At 30.9% G+C, this 1131-nt stretch overlaps 1 protein-coding gene across 1 annotated transcript in view; it reads left to right on the top strand.

The window, feature by feature from the left end:
• SKA2 (spindle and kinetochore associated complex subunit 2) overlaps positions 1–1131 on the top strand; it is a 22304-nt gene that overhangs the window by 9731 nt on the left and 11442 nt on the right. Inside the window, 1 exon segment of the mRNA XM_012726062.1 lies at positions 835–917. Within this exon segment, the coding sequence (XP_012581516.1) occupies positions 835–917 (83 nt within the window).

The following is a 1131-nucleotide window of genomic DNA, read 5'->3' as shown; positions in this document are numbered from 1 at the left end:
TTTAACCCCTGCACCACCAGGGAGACCCTATTGTAGATTTTTTTGTAAGTATATCTTTAATTTTTTTTTATACAACCAGGCTTATTCAATATATTTCAAAAATCTGTCTCTTCAGTCCATTATGTATCCATAGCATAGTTGATATAAAAAACATAGGATTCTGAACATTTAAAAAGATAGATGACTTCCAAGTGACAAAACCAATCTTCTAGAGGTATAATCTCATGGTTACTAACCTAGCAATTGTTCCCTAAAGGGCTATAGGTTAGGAACTGAGGAAAGCTTCTTCCTGCTTTCTTCTGCTTTGGTATTGCTTTTTGCCTGAAATAATTTGTGTGTAACTTGGTGCTTGTGCAACATTACTACTTATCTATTTTAGACAAGTATAGACATGGCTTTGTTCTATCTGGAAGACAATGGATAATAGAACTCTCTAGTAGAAATATATAGAACAATTGTGGTTGTGTAACCAATTGTGATTGTGTTCCTTTTTTTCTCTATTAGGGATTTAATACAGATCATGCTAGGACTCAGGTTCAATAAATTGGGGTTATCCAGCCTGCTGTTCCCATACTACATGTAGTTTTATTTGTATAGTTTGTGATTCTTTAAATGCTCTAATTTTGGCCTTTGTGGCATATTATCTGCAGTTCTTTGTTTAACAAGGATGTAACAATGTGAGTGTCCCAGAAAATAAATTATTATTAAAATACTAGAATAAAATCTTTAAAAAAATAATAAAATACTAGAAAACAAAAAAGAAAGGGTAGTCATAGTATTGTGTTTATTAATATGTCTTTTGGTTCACAAAATAATGATTTGTGCTAATCTTTAGTTCCAGAAAGCTGACTCTGATCTGGATTACATTCAGTACAGGCTGGAATACGAAATCAAGAGTAATCATCCTGATTCAGCAGGCAAGGTAATAAAATAAATTTTTTAAACAGAATATATTAAGAGATTTTTCTGATACTACTTTAGTAGTAGACTATAACAATTATTAAGTGCTAAATGTATAGTACCTTAAGGTCTTTTTGTGTTAGAAATTTGGTCACAACATATTAAAGAGATGTAGTGATAATAAGGGAAACTTACGACTTTATTTTTGAACTCTCAAATAAGAATTACTGA

The sequence above is a fragment of the Condylura cristata genome, unplaced genomic scaffold (assembly GCF_000260355.1).
Source record: "Condylura cristata isolate star-nosed mole 26May11 unplaced genomic scaffold, ConCri1.0 scaffold00017, whole genome shotgun sequence".
Lineage (NCBI taxonomy): Eukaryota > Metazoa > Chordata > Mammalia > Eulipotyphla > Talpidae > Condylura > Condylura cristata.
The sequence above is the reverse complement of the archived record's forward strand: the minus strand, read 5'-3'. Positions and strand labels throughout refer to the sequence as shown.